At 37.5% G+C, this 17,843-nt stretch overlaps 1 protein-coding gene and 1 long non-coding RNA gene across 3 annotated transcripts in view; one reads left to right on the top strand and one right to left on the bottom strand.

Annotated features, from left to right (window-relative positions):
- The window catches only part of LOC127958692 (TNF receptor-associated factor 2-like), a 41,393-nt gene extending 24,906 nt beyond the window's left edge, over nucleotides 1–16,487 (bottom strand). Inside the window, exons 1-5 of one of the 2 annotated variants that reach the window (XM_052557661.1) lie at nucleotides 14,318–14,466; nucleotides 14,086–14,158; nucleotides 8,507–8,585; nucleotides 7,773–7,871; nucleotides 597–758 (exon numbers count right to left, since the gene is read on the bottom strand). In XM_052557661.1, coding sequence (XP_052413621.1) covers nucleotides 597–758; nucleotides 7,773–7,871; nucleotides 8,507–8,524 — 279 coding nt within the window. In that variant the 5' untranslated portion in view covers nucleotides 8,525–8,585; nucleotides 14,086–14,158; nucleotides 14,318–14,466. Of the gene's footprint in view, nucleotides 1–596; nucleotides 759–7,772; nucleotides 7,872–8,506; nucleotides 8,586–14,085; nucleotides 14,159–14,317 lie in introns of both variants that reach the window. The other variant, XM_052557660.1, reaches the window with a different exon arrangement.
- On the top strand, nucleotides 6,659–17,278 carry LOC127958720 (uncharacterized). The gene is made up of 2 exons (XR_008154116.1): nucleotides 6,659–7,351; nucleotides 16,485–17,278. It is a non-coding gene; the product is annotated as an uncharacterized LOC127958720 (long non-coding RNA).
- Nucleotides 17,279–17,843: the final 565 nt, after the last annotated feature.

A 17,843-nucleotide genomic window follows, 5' to 3' on the forward strand; every position in this document is an offset into this window, starting at 1 on the left:
TAAAAGCAGTGCCGATGTTTACTCTGGTATTCTTATCGGATTTGATTTGTGATTCCGAGCGCGGTTGTTTCCCTGTAGCGGGTGTTGGTCTCTTGCCAAGGGCTTCAGCTATCCTTCCGCTCTCTTCTCTGAACTGAAAGTAGTGGGCTGTACTTTCCACACGATTGACAACAGGTCCAGGTACGCCCTGCGAGTTATTCGTTGCAGGTTGGCTGGTGGTTATGTTGCCCGCATACCACCTCTCACGGCCGAAACTGGTATTACAACACCTGCCGAGCCGGGGCTAGTAATGCTAATGCTAATTAAGGTTGATATCTCTGCAGCACTATAACTTGACATTTTTTTAATGACATCATCGCCTTTATTTCTTCTCATTCTTTTGATGCGTGTAGGTCATGTTATGGATATTTTTACCTCAATTTCTGCATATGACACCTTTAAGACATTTTTCAAGAATTATTTTATTTTCATATTAATATGTGGAGTAACCGCTATACTCCACAGCTCTAGTTAAAACTGCAAACATTAAATGTACACAAACTACAGACCAATCAGTGGTCAACTTAAAGATAAGCCACTTCTAGGATTTGGATTACCTTAATTTCTTTGAAGATGAATGTGACCTTGCAGTATTTGCAGTTCAGGGTTCTGGCCTCGCATTCCCGCTCATTGTGGCGGTCTTTCTCACTGACCAAGATGAGTGCTTGACATGCTTCACATTTGACACGTTCAAAGTCACAACGACCTTCATGTTGACCCTAGTGAAGAAAAGAAGAATATGTAAATATCTATCTTAAATGCTGTGTTGAAAGGAAAAGTACCACGTTGTTGTGTACAATTCAACTCTTAAATTGTGCCCCATTCAATATTATCTTGAGAATATGAATAGCTTTTTATAGCTAGCTTTTGTTCATGCCCTTTATTCCCATGAGATGCATTTCCTGTTTTTAAGTTACTAAATGATCACAAGACTGACTGAAAGTACATAATGACCTTGTGGACAAGACAATCACAAGACAGAACAAGTTCATCTGCACAAGAATTTATACTAATTTGCATTTTCAGAATTCTGAGATGTAGAGTGGATTGGGGTAAACCGCAACACAAGGGGAAATCCATCCAAAATTAACAATTCTTTCATTGTTTACCCATACCCAAACCAACATTACTGATAAATAGGAGAAAATTAAATGCACTAGTTAATCTTTTTCATATGTAAAAGTTAACGTATTATTTTATATTATTTTGTTTTATATGAATATTTAAGTAACAAGAAAAAGAAAAGCCACGGCACAGCTATTACAGAAAACCAATAAAAAGTTTTACAATGTATGTATAGTTATGTACAGTTATGTAGTTCACTACATCTTTATAATTTTAGCTGTCATTCTCAGTTGTTTAAATCAAGGGTCATACATCTTCCACTGGTGTGTCTTTGTGCAAATGTCCTGTTTAATTATGCAAATTATATACAATAACGCTAGAGCTAAGGCCAATTCACGCTACGCTGACAGATGACCAAGTACATACATCACTTCTCAGACATTTCAAAACCTGAAAAACACAGATTCAACATGTTCAGTGAAAATAAATGTTGACCAACAACAACATACAGGGCTAACACACTGATCAGACAAAACCTGACACATGTGTATGTTGCAATTTGTCTGCATATGCAGTGTGAATTGAAAGGGTGTGTGAAATACAGTATAATGGCCGTTATATCTGTAACTCAGATAAAAATAATAAAAAAGAAAAAGAAAAAGAGAGATAAGAAAGTCAGTCATAACTAGGGTTGGGAACCAAGAACCAGTTCTTATTCAGAACCGGTTCTGTGTTTTGAAAAGAACCTGAACTATGAGCAATTTCTACATTTCGGTTCCGAAAACGGTTCTGGTGCGACATGTAACCAAGCACTGTTAACAGACTTTAGGGGAATTTCTTACTTCATTTCTTTAGTTAAAGGGTAACCTAACCCTGTTCAGAGTCTGACTCCACCCACTGGCGATGGTGAAAAATGCTGAAAAGTGGGCAGAGCGCAGTGGAGATAGAGGGGACGTACCGAGGGCGGGGCTGAGCTGGTGGGGAGTAAACCAGAGACCCACAGTGATGGAATGATTGACAGCTGCTGTCATAGTTGCTAAAATGGAGAGTGACTGTAGTAAGTAGCTTTGAAACAGAGCGTTCATTTGAAGTAGAGGACCTTTCTCCCCCACCTTCAACTGAAGTGGAGGATGTCGAGGTGTCTGTGGACACAGGGCCAGGGCCTAAGCCATATCAATTTGAGCTGCTGGCTCAAACTGCAGTTTTAACTCCTGCATTGCGATCGGCATCCAACGATGCTAGCGAAGCAGCCACGCAAGAGAATGGGGCCAGTCTGACTAAGGCACTGCTTCGCTTTTCAGCGCGAGCTGTGTGGAGAAGCTCATCTCCACCTCCATTGCGTTGGAGAAGCAATCCCGCGTAAAATGCAGTTTGCACACTCAAGCTCTAGGCTGGAACTCGCGGTCTTCCAGGGCAAGTGCGTGCAACCACTGACGCCTAATTTTCAAGTCTGCTGGATAACGATGCAGTCCAGCACCAGTTCTGTTGCAACCAGCAACACTACACCTACGTACCATCCTGACCACTGTAAATAAATCTACGCTAACTTGAAGCTATCCTAACTGATGCAATACTATGCTTCTTACAATACTAATCTTACACTAATAACTATGCTAATTAACTACATAGGCTACACAAAATAATCTAAATAACTACAGTAAGTAGACATTCAAAAGGTCCTTTTTTACCACCGTGGATTTAGACGCCGCAGCGTTTGTAAAGTGCATTTGCAGCTTTTGACCGCTGAGTGGCGCTTTAACCACAAGTTATCAAACAAGTGCATGAAAGCACATTTTCGCAAATAGACGTCAGTTTTGCCTCGCTGATGTGTTACATTTGACTGCTTCAGTCACAGAAAATGAAACAAAAACACTATAGTTTAAATATTTAATATATTTAATATTCACAGATGAAAGTTTGGTATTTATGAAGTTATGTGCATTTCTTAGAACGAATTCAAGCAGGATAAATGTCAAACCTGTGCCTGAGTCTGTGCTTATATTTTCTAAGCTACATGGTATTAAACCATATTTTAGATTTGACACATTTAAAAGGTGTGCAGTATTATTTATATTATATTAATTATGTGTTATATTATTCAAAAGAAATTGTGGTTTACTTTGTGGTTTACTTTGCATCGGAGCATTAAAAGTGGTTAATATATTATGCCTATATTTTAATTTATTTTTAAAATATAAATATATTTTTTCCGTTAATAAAACAACATGCATTTTTGTTATTCGTTACCTGTCCTTTATTTTGACATAACTTATTGGGAAAAGACATTTGTCTGTAAAATGATTAAGAAATTGTTGCATGTTTAAACATGAAGCACTGTATAATTTCGTTCCCATTATTTAGGCCTAATTTGCCTAAAACAAAAAACAAATCAAATTAAACCTGCACGATTAAATCTTTGAAACTCTAAAGAATTGACGGATTAATAAAACGTCCTCACGATTAAAGTCAACTTCTCTCATTATAATCAACAAAATTCACACAATCTAAAAAAGAGCTTTAGTAATTGACAACTTTTTAAAGGGAGCCTTCTTTACTTGCTTTTAAAGTTGGGCAATAGCATATGGCCTAAAAAAAAATCTGATTTATGATTTAAACTGATTTTTAAATCAATATTCAAATGACGAAAATTTTTACAAAACAATTTTAATATAGTTCTTTTTCATTCATTTAGCAGTCAAATTTATAACTGCAACAAGATGATTAAAAAAACAGTAATGTTATTACCTTAATGCTTGAAAGACCTTTATTTTTATTTATTTATTTATTTAATACCAGCCCATTATGCATCTAACCATCCACTCAGCGTTAAGAGCTGTTAAGATTAAAACTGGCAGCTCAGCAGTGAGTCAGTGTCATGGACGGAGGACCTGTTTATATATTTTCTAGTCTATATTTCCATCTCGTTATGCCGCTGGTTTATTTATTTATTTATTTCTTATAGAACTTATTTGCAAACTTGATGACATCACACTATAGTGTCAAATCATCTGAACCCAGTGTCAGAACATTTCATCATAAACAGAACGAGCATCAGTTCACTGATGGGGATCGTGTCCAGTGTATCCATCACTGTGTTCTGTTGTCTTTTGTTGGATCGCTCCACTTGTGTCCGGTGTAGACCTGGCGTGTGTTTTTTATTGTTTTATTTTACAGCACTGCTTGTTTTAATGTTTTTATTAAATATCTGTATTGACTGCATGGTCATATTATCATATTATTTACTGCCATGCGACCTGCAAAAGTAAAGCTTGGTTAGTGGATCAACGAGCATTGCTGCAGGTTGATTTTTGGCGGATGTGAGGTGCTTGTGCTGCTACGGTCGTCTTCATTTCGTCAGGTGAAACATCTCTCTCACTCGCAGCAGAGTCTGTGAGCAGCAACAACTTCCCCTCCACGCGCACTGATACAGGAACAAGCTCCCCCTTCACTCCATGGATAAAGTATTTCGGTATGTTTGAAATGTTATGTTCATAACGTAGCCTATAAAAAAATTAAACAATAAAAATAACAGGAGAGTTTCAAAGTGGCTTAAGCTATTTTGTGTAAACGATTTTCCCTATATCACATGCCAAACTAATAACATTGTAAGCATTAAGGCCCAATCCCAATTCTACACCTTAGCCCTTCCCCTCCGTTTCGCGTGTTCATGTGAAGGGGTAGGGGTGTCTCGATTCTCTTTTGGTTGGAGGGAAAGGTGTAAGGGGAAGGGCCAGATAGCCCTTCAAACGAAGATTTTTCGGGACCACACTTCAGACGAAGGGGTATGAATTATCTCGTAAACATGGCTGCTACAGCTAATGTCATATCATTACAGACTGTATGATAGTGCCACAGCATATGTCTGATCAGGGCGATAACTGCCGTAGACTAATCCCCCCAGTAATGAGAAATCGCTAAACCATTTTGTCAAATATTGCTTATTCGAGAAAGAGAGAGAGAGAGAGAGAGAGAGAAAGAAATGGAGGTTGCGTGTATTCGCGTCTGTGCGTTTATCTTTAAGCCCTTTCAAGCCACAAGCTTTTGAAATATTGATGACAAAATACAACATTTTTTCCAAAAAACTCTGGTGCCTTAAGGGTTAATTTTTGGTCACACATAAGGCATAATTCAAAAATGCAAAGTGTTGGTAGTTTGAAAAATCAAGAATAATAACAGAGTTAACACTAATTATTGCTAAATGCTGGACCGTTCTCATTTCGCTCTGCATATGAAACCTGATGATTTTTTTTAAACCAAGAATGAACCGAAATGAAAATGAAATGAAAACTTATATAATATAGCCCTTTAATTTATTTACTGTTTAATAAAAAATAGCATGCATATGATCCTTTGTGTAATGGTCTTCTTTTAATTTTTGCTGAGTAGACTGTAGCCTAAGACTATCCTACATTTTGAAATTAACAAATTGTACATTTGTTTTTTTTCTTTAAATGTTACAATGTTATATCATAATGTTATTGTTGTTTTACTTCCTTCTTTTATCTAATTTTACAATTACATTAATTTCGCATTCTGTCCCTTTGCGCCACCTGGCGATACTTTCGCAAATGATTTTAACACGCGACTAAATTACAGTTACGCGGTGGCGGTAATGCCCAATTAGGCTGGCCATCAACTGTATATAATACTATGCTAAATAGATGCTAAAATACTCTATCCTGATCATTTTCAATACTCGCAATTCCAACTCCTGACTCTCTACAGTGATTGTGACGTTAAATAGCTACTATAGCATTTTATTTTCTGAAAATTAAATAAAGAAGTTTTCACACTGAAAGAGAAGTGATCTTGCTCTCAGAGGCATGCCAGGCAGCTAAACTGAATTTATCTGCAGCTAAACTGAATTTATGACAGTACAGAAACTATAAAGTATATTTTCTACCTCATTCTGTGCAGAAAATTTAAATAACTGATAATTAAATGTAGCCTAGTATATAAATCAATCATAAAATTGCCATTTGGAAAAAATTATTGATAACAAATGATTGAATATTATTCCAGCAATGTATTTGATTTCTTACAGTTAATTAAAAGTAATAAAAAAAGAAGAGAATTCCTTGTAAAAAAATAAAAATACAATAAAATTAATAATAATAATAATTATGATAATACATAGGCTACATACATAAAACAATTGTATTTGACATTTCTGTCACTTCTGAAATGATGGCTACATCCCCGGTGTGACAAAATATTAGCTTATACATAATACTCTTAAAGCTCTTTTTTAAAATCTTGGCTTACATACATTATTGCGTATGCCATAGCAACATTAAACTAGCATATAACAATGGACAAAATGTGTTTTCTTTTTTCTTTTTTCTAATCTATGGTCCTCTAACCATAAAGGCTGGTGTAATTTGACCCCTGACTTAGCATTTACAAAATTTAGGGGAAGCATTTAAATAATCCTGTGAATGCACTTAAAGAGTGCAAAATCTAAACATTATAATCAAATCGAATCGAATTAATTGTGAATCAAATTAGAATTGAATCGTTCTAAATTTGCAGAAATCATTCTTGAATCGAATCGAAAACCTATGAATCGTGAATCGAATCGCTGCCTTCCCAAAGATTCACAGCCCTAGAAAATAGGCAAGAGTTTGTTAGCACTCAAAATTTACAGGTTCACAAATTATAAATAACTTCAAGCATTACTCTCATCTTACACAATCACATACACTTATAACACTAAATATCCATCAGCTCTCTGAAGCTACAGTACTCATTAAATTAGTTTATTTTTTATTCTGAAAACAGTTTTCAATACAAAAAAGCCTTCCAAGCTTAACATTTTTAAATAAACTAAACCATTATCATTACACAGAAGGGTAAAAGGTTATTATGCTTTTAACAGTTTTAAAACACAAATACTACACTAGCAATTTTCAAAGCTTATCTTCTACTGTGTACATGGTAACACTGGTACTTTCCAGGCAGCCTTGGGACTTTCCACCCAACCCCCATCTTTAAGTGCTGACTTTCATACTCACAGGCATGGGCGGATGTTATTTTTCCAAACTGACAGTATAGAGACAGAATCCATTTAGGCCATGCCCACACTGGGGGGAAGCAATCCAAGGCTCTCCATTGACTTTCTATCGCGGGAAGCAAATTTATAAGTCATAAGTCGGAAATGACAAGGAGGCAGCTTCCCGCAACAGAAAGTCAATGGAGAACTCTGGATTGCACCCCCACCCGGTGGACGTGGTTTTCAGATTATGACGTATGTTGCTCTGTCTCTTTATTTTTTATTATTTGCCTAACTGTTGGGTTAGAAGACTTAAAAATGTTTAAAGAAAATGTCATCATAATAGTTGACATTTGGAAATGTAAAACATTTTAAGATTGGTATGACGTCACACTTTATTTTAGGGTCCGATTCTCACTATTAACAAACCATTAACTATGACTTTTGCCTCAATTAACTCCTTATTTGCTGCTTATTAATAGATTATAAGGTAGTTGTTAAGTTTAGGATATTGTTTAGGTTTATCGATGTCATGCATTATATGTACTTTATAAACACTAATAAACAGCCAATATGTTAATAATAGACATGCTAATAAGCAACTAGTTATTTGTATGAATTGGACCCTATACTAAAGTGTTACCGATATGACAAGCCAGGTGAACAATGCTCTCACCTCATACTCTTTCAGTGTTCCAGACCAACTACATCCATCATTTGGGCATTTGGCTGGCAAGCTATCAATTTCCCTTCGTGCAGCATTATCAGGAAATGCCTATGGGGGAATCAAAAACCATGGAATTTTCTTCATTAACAAATACCCTTTGAAACTGCACTGTAACTAGGGCTGGGAAAATAAATCGATGCATCATGTATCGATAAATGATTGAGCATTGATTCTGATATTTTCAGAATGCATCACTATTCTTTCTTGAATCGATTCTGAACTTAGTTTTGAACAGCAGATGACACTGCATGCTTTAGAAACAGCCGTACTCTGCTTGTTTCCAAATCCTTACACATACACTTAAAATTATTCACAAAATTCAAAAAGGTTGAAGCGAATTACAAAGGTGTTCACAGTGTTCTGTTTTTATATTAATCTCATGGCATAAAAGCATTTTAAGCTGAGGTAAAAATACATGACTCGGCCAAACACACAAGCTCTCTTTTTGCACGCATTTAAGTGTACAAATAAAAACTACTGCGTCATCCGCAGTTGAAATCCAAGCACAGTATCGATTCCAGAGAAATCGCGATGCATTCTGAAAATCTACGAATTGATTTTTGCATCGATTTTACGTCCCAGCTCTAATTGTAACTGTTAAACATTACACCAGTGGTTGTACATTTGCCAAGAATGTATACACTGAATAAGAGTTAAAAGGAAATAAGAATGATAGTACTTACCACTGCAATATTGAGCATAGATGTTGCCTCTTCAAATATACCCTCAGCACGACAGGCTTCGCATGGTATGGGCCCCAAGCTAATGAAGAGGAAAGATTTTAACAGTAAAGATTTTAACTTTAACTGTGCAGCCTGCAAAACAGAGCAAGGCAAGATCGAACTTAAAGCACACTATAAACACCACAGTTTTGGGAAAGCATTAATATACAGCCTTCTCTTATTTGAGGGCTATTTATAAAATCTACCCAAAGAAAGCTTTCAAGCTTAATTTGCAACAAGAAAGTAGTGCTTTGATAAGGCCATCCTTAAAAATATTTTGGCTTGCAGTAACAGTAAATATTTTTTTTTTTAAAGGGTCGGTAGGCAGGTCTATATATATATATTTTTTTTTTCAAGTTTCAATGTAAAAAAAAAGTACAATTTTGGTGATATTGATTGTGTAGGTATGTATTTAAACAAATTAGCATATCGTGACGTCACAGACTGGGTCTTCAACCCGTGCCTTCTGGCAGATCATTGCAAACCTCATTTTGATGCAGGCTATATAGATCACAAACATGTTAATTGCATGGATTTCAGGTGAGAAGAAAAAAAATGAGGTACTGTTATACTGTTTTACTTGAATCCACAGCTTGCAACCTACAAATGAGAGACTGTTTACTTTCTTGGATTGTCACTTTTGTAAAAAACAAATCTTGTTTGAATTGAGTGACAAGACTTCATTGAATCGATTGTAAAAACGATTTAGCATGTCCAGATGCATTTTATACAGCAAATAACACCAAATATAGGTAAATCCATGGACAACAGGCAGGACGAATGTAAAGATTCAATATATTGGTAAAGACCAATATTTCTGATGATTTATTGGAGTTAAGTGCACAATGACAAACAGGAGTGCAACATTCTCGAAAAACAATAAGCAGAGTGGACTGCCATAACAATGCAAAACATTTACTGCAGGCTTCAACATGGCTGTGTTTACAATTAGAAATGTGAAGAAAAAAAATTGCATACGGCAATTCTAGCCCGAATCAGTATCTGTATGCATGAGAATACCGGCAGAATTCACATTTCTGTTGTAAAAAGAGAAACATTGTGCAGAAGTATTATTTGCTGTTACGCGTGTGTGTCCGAAGCTGCAGTTGCTGCGTGACGCGTGTTTCAAAAAAAAAAAAAAAAAACCTGGACGTGCTGCGAGAGAAGGTCGTTAAAATCTATTTCCTATTTTCGTTTTCGAAACTTGTGTTAGTTGGTCCAATCGATTTGTGCAATATATTTTCAAACATAAGTGACAGTCTACACGGTCACGGTTTTAGACTAGACGGGAGAAGGGATGGGAAAAGATCTGGGCACAGTTTTCCCAGAACTTCGTGCCAAGTTAAAGCGGTGTTGAGCTGTTTTAATTAATTTTGTAGATGTATTATGGTGCCTGAACCCATATGACTTTGAACAGTGACCATGAACATTTTGTTTACTGCAGCCGCAGCCATCATTACCAAGTGCAAACCATTGACTCTGACAGTGAACGAGAGTATGAGAAAAAGCGAACGCACAGGCCATAGTGTGACATCCGTGTAAACATAGATGACATCACAGTTTTTTTTTTAAAGAAAGAACGTAGCCTTCGTTTGTATGTAGGCCTAGGCAATGAGAGTGAGGAGTCACGTGCCAATTTGGATTGATTTGGGAGGGGTCTGAGCCGGTCGGCCTTGATGGCAGGATACACTATTGGTTGCCAGGAGCAATGCCTTCAGAACTTCACAGAGGCGCGACTAAACATTTCAGAGCGCTTTCATTTTTGCGCATTTATTTTGTCGGCGGAACAGATCAAGACGGATCCACGAATACGCGAAAGAAAAGGAAGAAAGTAAAGCAATGCAAAAACATAAGGCAAAAGAAAGGGGACCTTACAGGAACAAGCTCACACCAAGCGCAAAACAGCGGTGTTTGGAGAAGCTCTCAGGCATCTAAAATATCGACCCATACGAGTTCCCTGCAGCGGCACAGAGAGCTGAACAATTTACCTCTGTGCACACATATGGACATTGGGAATTATATTCTTTACGATGTAAGTCACTTTGCATTCACGCTGTTAATAGCATTAATCTAACCAGGACATTTACATCTCGCAATCACACATTTAACTACCCTAGCTAACCCAGAACTGGTTTGTCCAATTTGCAGCCCCCAACAAAAAAAACCTGGTACAGTATGTGTCATTGGGTTAAAATCAAATTATAACTAAACATACAAAGCTTTAGCCTAACGTTACATCAAAACATGTTGGAAACGTTTGTATAAATTGAACATCTCGTTACAATCTAGTGTTTACGAAACAGTCGCAGTTAATTACTTTGTCATTTTGGTCAAGAAGTGCATTCTAAATGCAATGTAATTACAATACGCTAAAACGCATGTGAATAAACTTACTTTGGCCAGTACAACACTGTTTTCTTCACCTGCTGTAGATGGACCCAGCCACAGCAGAAAGCCTCGTAACTTTCCAAAGACTTGTGGCTTTTAAACTCCTGCATTGTGTAGTAACTTAAACCAAAGACAATATGATTCCCAATGTCCATATGTGTGCATGGAGGTAAATGGTCCTGGTCTCTGTGCCGCTTGAGAGCTTCTCCAAATACCGCTGTTTTGCGCTTGGTGTAACCTAAAAAAAAACTGTATTCCATTGTTCCTATGTTTTCCATATGTATCGTGTGAGGTACTGCAGCAGTTTTTAACGCAGCAGTAACTTCCAGGCATGGTAAAACAGTGCAGAATTGCGAGAACCTCCTCTACTACCGAGTTAACAACACGTGTAAACAATCCTGTTTCGCCGCCGGTATCCTGCCAACATGGCGGAGACCGTGATATCGAGGGAGGGGCTTTGTGCTATGACGACAACTTCTCATTCTTAAGTAATTTTACAATACTTACTAAAATATAATTAATACTATTTTATTGCTTTTGTGTTAGTTGTTTGAAGCATAAAAAAAATTGGTTGGACTTAACGCAAATGTACAACCGGCAAGTCGGTCGGACTAAAAGCAAAAAAAAAAAAAACATTGAGTTGATCCTAAATTGACAGGGTCGGTTGGGTTACGGCAAACAAGAATATTTTTAAGGATGGCCTAAGGAAAAGATTTAAGTGAAAGCAGCATGTGCGTAATAATAATTAAAAGCAAAACATGAGGAAGGATAAATGTATCACACCAAATTTGATGTTCCCATTTGCATCTTCTACTGGCTGACATAATATAAGGCTGTATGCAAACTGACAATTATCTGAGCCACAAGTAAATGATGGTTAAACTTTTTCCATGCTTGTACCTATAATCGCTACAGCCAAAAGCACTTTTACTTAAGGGGGTGGGGGGGGGGTGAAATGCTATTTCATGCATACTGAGTTTTTTACACTGTTAAAGAGTTGGATTAAAGTTAGAGTTGGCTAAACATGGAAAAAGTTTCAAAAATTAAGTTGTACGTTTGAAGGAGTGTGTTTTTGGTCGCCAGGGCAAGACAACCCTGCACAGATTACCAAAAAAAAAAAAAAAAACAACAATAAGGGACCAGTGGATGGAGTTTATTTTTACAGAGCATCAACGGAGTTGTGCAAGTGTTTTTGTTTGTTCCCTGCATTTCGAAGATGCTTGTTTTACAAACAAGGCCCAGTTTGACGCCGGATTTGCGTATCGTTTATTTCTTAAGGATGATGCAATCTCAACGAAAAAGGGTCACGATCGTGTGTTGGAACCGCAGGCGGTGAGTAAAACTGCTTAAAATATCTCTGCCTCCTTGTTAGTGCGTCCGCCTCCCATGCCGGAGACCCGGGTTCGAGCCCCGCTCGGAGCGAGTCGTTACTGCTTCAGCTCTCGTTCAGTTTCAGCCTCGGGATCTGATTCTGGATCATAAATAAACGGCTGAATCTGACTGTTAGCCATGGTTTGTTTTGGATGATGTTTTTTTTTCCTCACGGTAATGTCACAGCTTCCAAACGCTCTCAACGCAAAAGCCTACTGGCGCTCGTGATTCTTTAGCTCGGCCCACACGTCACGCCTCCAGCCGGTCGTGTTTTTCCGGGAAAAATCGGTACAGACTATCTTTCTCTTATGAATATAATAAAACTAAAGACTTTTTGGAGTTATGAAGGATGCAGTACTACTCTATAGGTACTCAAGATTAACAGGATATTGAGTGAAAACGAGCATTTCACCCCCCAACTCGATTTTTATTAACATTAACAAAGATGAATAAATTGTGTAATAAATGTATTGTTCATTGTTCATTCATTCATGTTCGTTAATATATTAATGTTAACAAATGGCATCTTATTGTAAAGTGTTACCATTAATATTTATTCATCATACTGTTGAACTTGACAGTATTTTCTCTCTTGTTATTTCATAAGAGCTTCAAAGAAGACGGAGAAAGCCAGAGTCTTGTGCCCTGCGTTTATCAGTATCAATATTATGCTCGTTGGGTGAAAAAGAAAAACTCAATGAACAAAGTAAAAAATAATTTTGACTGACATCTTCCCTACCCCAAGGTTTCTATAGATATCACGATATATCGACATCGTGAATTCTTATGGCCACAATAACCGTGATATGAAAAATCTAATATCGTGACAGCCCTATTACAGAGACCAACAATTTTTTTATCTATAGTTTAACTTGCAGGGATTAATTATTCACCTTAAGTCTATCAATCATTCAGAATCACTAAACAAACCAAAAAACAAATGAAAACATTCTGAATGTACAGAAACTAAGCAATCTGAAGGCGGTCATCATCATCAATAAACAGGCTCTGTCAGAACAAGCCACCATGTCTGTGTTAGTAGCATCTGAGGCCCTTATGTACCTAAACACCACTGATCCTCACAAACTTCTCCAAAACATTCTCTTTTGGTGAGTCCCTATAATGTCTTTTTTTTTTTTTTTTAACATGCCCAGTTTTTTCTCACAATGAAATTTGCAGGTGGGTAAAGTTTATGAATTCAAAGGATATGTTCTGAGTACAATAAATTAGGCAATGCATTTCATATGACTTTCAATTATATTAGATACAATAGCAGTCAGTGGAATTAACTTATAAGCCTTACGTTATTTTCTATATATATTAATCAATTATGATAACAGGCAGACAGAGCATTACATGTTTTTTACTTAAGACATTTTTAAGACAGGTCGTCGTTTAATGCTTATCAGCAGTTTAATAATTTATTTCTTTTTCATCTTTCTTTGTGATCATCCCTCTTCTATACAGATTCTCTTGAAATCAATTATTTCAAAGAAAGAATACTTATTTAAAATATGGAAAATAAATCCTCTTTCTTCATTTTAAAATGTGTAATACTCCACTCGTTTTCATACCAGATAACATTTTATAGCTTCTCAAACAGAAAATGTAATTCACATTCATGAGTTCTTCCTTTTTTTCTTTTTTTTTTTCAAGCACAGAAAAACTTGTTTTCAGACATAACATTAGTTGTATATTAAAAAATATATGCTGATAGATAAAATCACTATAAAGTTGACAAAAAGCTATAGCCAAATGACTGACACCAAGGTAAAGCTCACCAAAGATTGAAAATATCCTAGGACATATCCACAGAGGTAAGTGAAGATAGTATATCCAGACTGAAGGAGAACCCTTTGGTTCAAGAGGCAAAAGAGTGGATCAACATCAAGCGAAAAGGAGGGATATTTTTCCATCTAGCTACAGTGCAGTGGTAGATTAAAGGGATTGGGAATGTCCATGGAGAGGGTGGCAATAAATGCAGAGCAAGAGGCAGAGGGTTGCCCTGGGTACCTGGTGAGTTGTTTGAAACAGAACACACAGAAGCGATGTCCACACTGTGCTTGGAAAGGTTTCCTAAGAATTTCTTTGCACTGCTGACATTGATATTTTGGTTCCATGGACACAGACAGCACTTCTCGAGATATCCCAGGTAATGTGGAGTCCAATGAAGAAGGTAAAGATGGACGTGCCATTGCCTTCCATTTACCCACAGTGCCAGCAGTGCTGATCATCTGTATAAAAAAATGAATAAAAAAGCACAAATTAACAGAATAACGGCAGACGTGTTTTAATACCTTTGTTTAAAAATCAACATAAAATTGCATTTACAATTAATTTATCTTTCATTATATGACATACAGTATTAATGAGTGAAAGAGGATATTCAACCACATAAAAAAAGTGTAGGGTTGGACTTGGAAAGAGTCACACTAGAATGTGAAACTGATGTCATTTTTTTTAATTCATTACAAAAATACTATAAATACTATTATAAGTCTGCATTATTTTGTGCACAGTGTAACTGCTGGACAAATTAGACACATCATTATATTGTATTTAACGAACTGCCCAGTAGACCCCTCACCAAACAACTGGAGTTGGTGCCGGGATGTCTGTGATACCCCAAGGCCACTGGTTACCATAGCAGCAAGGAAACATTAAGAGATAAGAATTACATCTCAAAGGCTGACAAGTGCTTGTGAGTGAGAGGGTATGAGACAGCTCAGTTTTGGTTTAAAAGAGTTCAAAAATATTTGTTATCGGTCATAACTTATGGAGAAAAAATATAGCAGACACTGTAAATAGTTTTGAGGCAGTTGTGGCCTAAGGGTTAGAGAGTCGGACTTGTAACCCATTGGTTGCAGATTCGAGTCTCAGGATCGACAGCGATTGTAGGTGGGGGGAGTGAATAACAAGCGCTCTCTCCACCTTCAATTCCATGACTGAGGTGAGACCCTGATCACTGCAGCAATATGGCTGCCCACTGGTCCTCGTTTGTATAAAGTGGTGTATAAAGTTCCTGAAAGTCATACTCAAGTAAAAGTACAGATATCTTACCAGAAAATGACTTTGTCAGAAGTTGAAGCCACCCTTTAGAATACGGAGTAAAAATCTTTGACATTTATTGTAATTAAAACATAATAATTATTTTTTAAATCTTAAACTTATTTGAGTATTGAAAGTAAAAGAACAAGTAAATACAAAATGGAAAGAAGCAAATATATATAAATATTCATGCCAACACACACACACACAAACTATATATATATATATATATATATATATATATATATATATATATATATATATATATATATATATATATAGGAATATCTACGTGCCGCCCCCCACACATAAAAAAAAAAAACACCATAGCCTAAGGGGCCGTTCACATATGGCACCTAAAAAGCGTGGAAAACGCTAGGCGCGCTGCTTTCTCCTTCTCCAAAGCGCTCAAGTAGTTGCATTCCTGAGGCGTCTGCCATTGCTAAGCAACCATGTCCTGCTCTCTCCATGAAGACACAGAAATTTCAGCAAATGGATTTGCAGCACTGAAAATCACTTGCAGTAGCTCTGCTACTAAATTTATTTCAAAATAGCAATCCATATATAGCTATGGTCAGCTGTTCGTTCATCTTGGCTGAGATTTTAACGATGTTATGGGAAAGGATGAAGCTGATTGGATAGTTCTTGTCACATGACCTGCGGTGCGCTTGCGGCTCTCTGAAAAGTTGAGATGTTTTTAACTCAATGCGGTGTGGACGCGCCTGGAAAAACGAGCGTGTCGCTACCGCGTCGCTTCCATTATGAGCTACATTGGAAATAACGAACATGAGCACGCAAAAGACGCAATATGTGAACAGCCCCTAATGGAGATACAATCACAAATGTTTAACAGTGAGTCATAAACAGGACTATCTGGATTATAAATTTTTTTAGGGATCGGCGTTTTCAGCAAATATCATATTCGAATATTTGAGCTCACAAAAAAACAATATTCGAATATTTGTTTATTTAAATTAAGTTTAATGAGACAGATATTATTTTTCAGCAACATTTATTGTTTACGTCATTTTGAACAAGCTTACAAACAATTTTGTAATTAAAGTTTCAGTTTGATTGTCCGCCGGTTCCGGCCTCCTTCTTCCCGATGATTATGAAGGTTTTATCGTTACAGTGGTGCAGAAGCCTGGGAGGAGGAGGGACGCACTGCTGAAGATCCCTCGCCGATGTGGTGAATCCGCGGTGCCATCGATCAGGCGAGGAAGTGTGTCTGGGGATGGGCGAGCTCGCTGCCGGCCGCCCGTGATGTGGAGGGGCGGCTGCCGTCCGTGAGGGGGTGGAGGAGTCGGCGCCGTTCGCCAGGGGGCCGGAGCCTGCTGCCATCCACATGAACTGGGAGGAGCAGGGAACGGGGGACTCCTACTGGCTGCCTAAAACCGGAGGAGCCGTCTCCGTCCACCGGGCGGCGGAGGAGTGTCATGCCGTCCGCCGAGGACAGTCCAGTGCCACCGCCAGGCACCGCGGAGGAGATCACCCAGCTGGTGGAGGGCCAAGCGGCAGTGCATCTGACCGGATTTTTTTTTTCTCCTCTCTCCCCTCTCTCGTCTCTGTAGCTCCTCCTTCCATCTCCTTTCCTCTCGCCTCGTCTGTCCTACCCCCAGGTTCCCGTGAGCGGTGGGGTAAAGCACAGTCTCGAGGGTACCCCCCGGCCTGCAAGGGGCGATGGGGGTATGTGACAAGTGGGGGGGGGGGGGTGGGGGGCGAGAGACGTGGGAACAGAGTGAGGCCGGTGGAGTGATTGGAGATGAGCGACACCTGCTCGACCCACCGGTATCGAGTCCCACGGAGGAGATGGAAGGATATAAAACTAGAGCGACGACAGTGACGGATGAGAGAGGACCAGGCCTTTATTTACAATGTTCCCAGTTGTGGAGAAGACAGCAAATAATAAAAAAAAAAACAAACAAACGGTCTAATCATAGACTGTAAAAAATGCGCTACATATGGCATTTTAAAAACCGGACATTTTATTTATAGTTCGATTACGGATATTTCACGTCATGTTCGAACGCATATTCAAATATCGAATAAAAAAGTGACAGCCCTAATATTATATATATATATATATATATATATATATATATATATATATATATATATATATATATATATATATATACACATACATATATATATATATATATATATATATACACACACACACACACACATATATATATATATATATATATATATATATATACACATACATACATATATATATATATATATATATACATAGTGGCTAAATTAACGAAAAATAAAGCCTCAACAAGTGTTGACATTTCCCAACACCACAGCAGTAATGACTTTATGAACTACTTTACTTCTAAAATCGATACTATTAGAGATAAAATTGCAACCATTCAGCCGTCAGCTACAGTATCACATCAGTGCACTATAGACCCCCTGAGGAACAGTTCCACTCATTCTCTACTATAGGAGAGGAAGAATTGTATAAACTTGTTAAATC

The sequence above is a fragment of the Carassius gibelio genome, chromosome B5, assembly GCF_023724105.1.
Source record: "Carassius gibelio isolate Cgi1373 ecotype wild population from Czech Republic chromosome B5, carGib1.2-hapl.c, whole genome shotgun sequence".
NCBI classification, from domain to species: domain Eukaryota; kingdom Metazoa; phylum Chordata; class Actinopteri; order Cypriniformes; family Cyprinidae; genus Carassius; species Carassius gibelio.